This window comes from Anarrhichthys ocellatus, unplaced genomic scaffold (genome assembly GCF_004355925.1).
Source record: "Anarrhichthys ocellatus isolate YVR2014 unplaced genomic scaffold, GSC_Weel_1.0 scaffold460, whole genome shotgun sequence".
Taxonomy (NCBI): Eukaryota; Metazoa; Chordata; class Actinopteri; order Perciformes; family Anarhichadidae; genus Anarrhichthys; species Anarrhichthys ocellatus.
Window position 1 is genome coordinate 1,799 of NW_022280434.1, and position 1,850 is coordinate 3,648.

Here is a 1,850-nt window from a genome sequence, read left to right on the forward strand (position 1 = left end):
CCCCCCCCCCCCGGTCTGTGTGTCGCAGAACGAAGACAACAAACACCCCCACACACACACACACACACACACACACACACACACACACTCACTTACTTCTTCTTGGCTTCCTCGTACTGCCAGTTGACTTTGACTTTGTCCACTAAATGCGTGGAATCCTGAGAAGCACAGAGGAACACAAGTGATTAAAGTGCCTTTAAGTTTAACAGAGGTGGATCCGTACTTCAGATGTATGAAGGAGATCCTGCAGATCATCTGCTCATCAACTCAGCAGCTGATTGCTCTTTTAGGTTTTCTGACAAAATTGATACAACTGTGATTTTACTGTAGTTTCAGATTCATCCTCATTGTTATTATCCATCAGAGATCGTTAATGTTTCAGCCCTCATCACCCTCCAGTTACTTTGCTCTGGGCTCAACTTTTAGCCACATTTGTTTACTTTTTTGGGACACTGGCAACATTAAACAAATATGCTGAATCAGCTTTGAGCAGCTGTGGTTGTTCTTATGGATGTTTAGACAAATATCACTGAATACTTTGACGCGGAAGAAAACTTGAAAAACATGATGATTCTGTATAGAAATGAATAATTAGGAAGAAAATGTATTGGAGTAAATCAGACTTTTACTGGGAGAACTTTGAGTCACGCTGAATCTAGAATCAGATCTGTTTGTTTAGATTAGACCTAAAAGGAGATCGAATTCTGACCTCCTCCTCCCTCCTCCTCCTCCTCCCTCCTCCCTCCTCTCCTACCTCTCCCATGATGTCCGTCTGACAGCCGGTGTCACAGTACTGCTGCAGGTTACACGAGTCCCCAGCGGTCCCGGTGCTGTTCGTCACCTCGCCGGCCGAGTCCTGGACGGACAAACTGTTCTGGAAGTTCACCGTCAGCTTCGCTAAGCACTGCGGGAGGAAAAGTGATAAGAATATTAGAAAATATGGGAATACAATAATAATAATACAACATCACTCACGTGTAAAGAGCAACAAAGCGGGACAAACGATGTGCATTTTAAATGATGAAATCTTTGTATAAAGATTGATTTTAACATTTAAAGTGTATGTTCATAAATAGACATGAACAGGAAATGCCTTCGTAGACGTGGAGCGACGATGCGACTGAATCACCGTCTGTCATTCCTCACATATTACTCCTTTATTAATTATTTGCACTGACAGAAATGGTGGTCGCTGACTCAGACGTCTGGAAATGTGTTTTAATGAGAAGACACCGCTGAGACGCAGCAGGACAGCGGCGGCTGACAGACACTAGAGGTCAGCAGAGAACGTCTCTGCGCCTCCTCCTTCAGCGGGGAGGACGGTACCTGGATGAGGTCCTGCCTCTCCTTCTCGCCCGTGCTGATGGATTTCTTGATGCTGCGCAGCTCGCTGAAGATGGCTTGAGCCTCGTCCAGCTTGTAGTTGGTCTGACTGGAGGACATCTTTCTGTCAATCCTGAGACACAGAACACACGCAGTCAGACGTCTGCTGGGAGTTCATGAGGATCTCCTGTTAGCATTAGCATTAGCTATTGTTCCTTTAGCTACATAAACACAACAAAGAAAACTTATTAAATCAAAAATCAAGTACGAAATAGAAACAAAATGTCCATGTTTTTAACAAACAAACTATTATTAATTCTTTATCCAAATAAATATTCATTCTCCTCCAAATGACCTAAAATGATTATTGATTGTTAAACGGCTCGATGTTCTTTTGTTTGATTTCTGATGAAGCTCAAAGTCTGATAAATATTGATGTGTCTGACAGAGACAGTGCACATCTGTACCAGGGTCAGCTGTGATATATATATATATATATATATATATATACATATACATATATATAT

At 42.3% G+C, this 1,850-nt stretch overlaps 1 protein-coding gene across 1 annotated transcript in view; it reads right to left on the reverse strand.

The window, feature by feature from the left end:
• The window catches only part of LOC116401453 (protein WWC3-like), a 3,252-nt gene extending 1,682 nt beyond the window's left edge, over nucleotides 1-1,570 (reverse strand). The window contains exons 1-3 of the mRNA XM_031879860.1: nucleotides 1,327-1,570; nucleotides 755-904; nucleotides 97-158 (exon numbers count right to left, since the gene is read on the reverse strand). Coding sequence (XP_031735720.1) covers nucleotides 97-158; nucleotides 755-904; nucleotides 1,327-1,443 — 329 coding nt within the window. The 5' untranslated portion in view covers nucleotides 1,444-1,570. The remainder of the gene's footprint in view (nucleotides 1-96; nucleotides 159-754; nucleotides 905-1,326) is intronic.
• Between the last annotated feature and the right edge of the window lie 280 nt (nucleotides 1,571-1,850).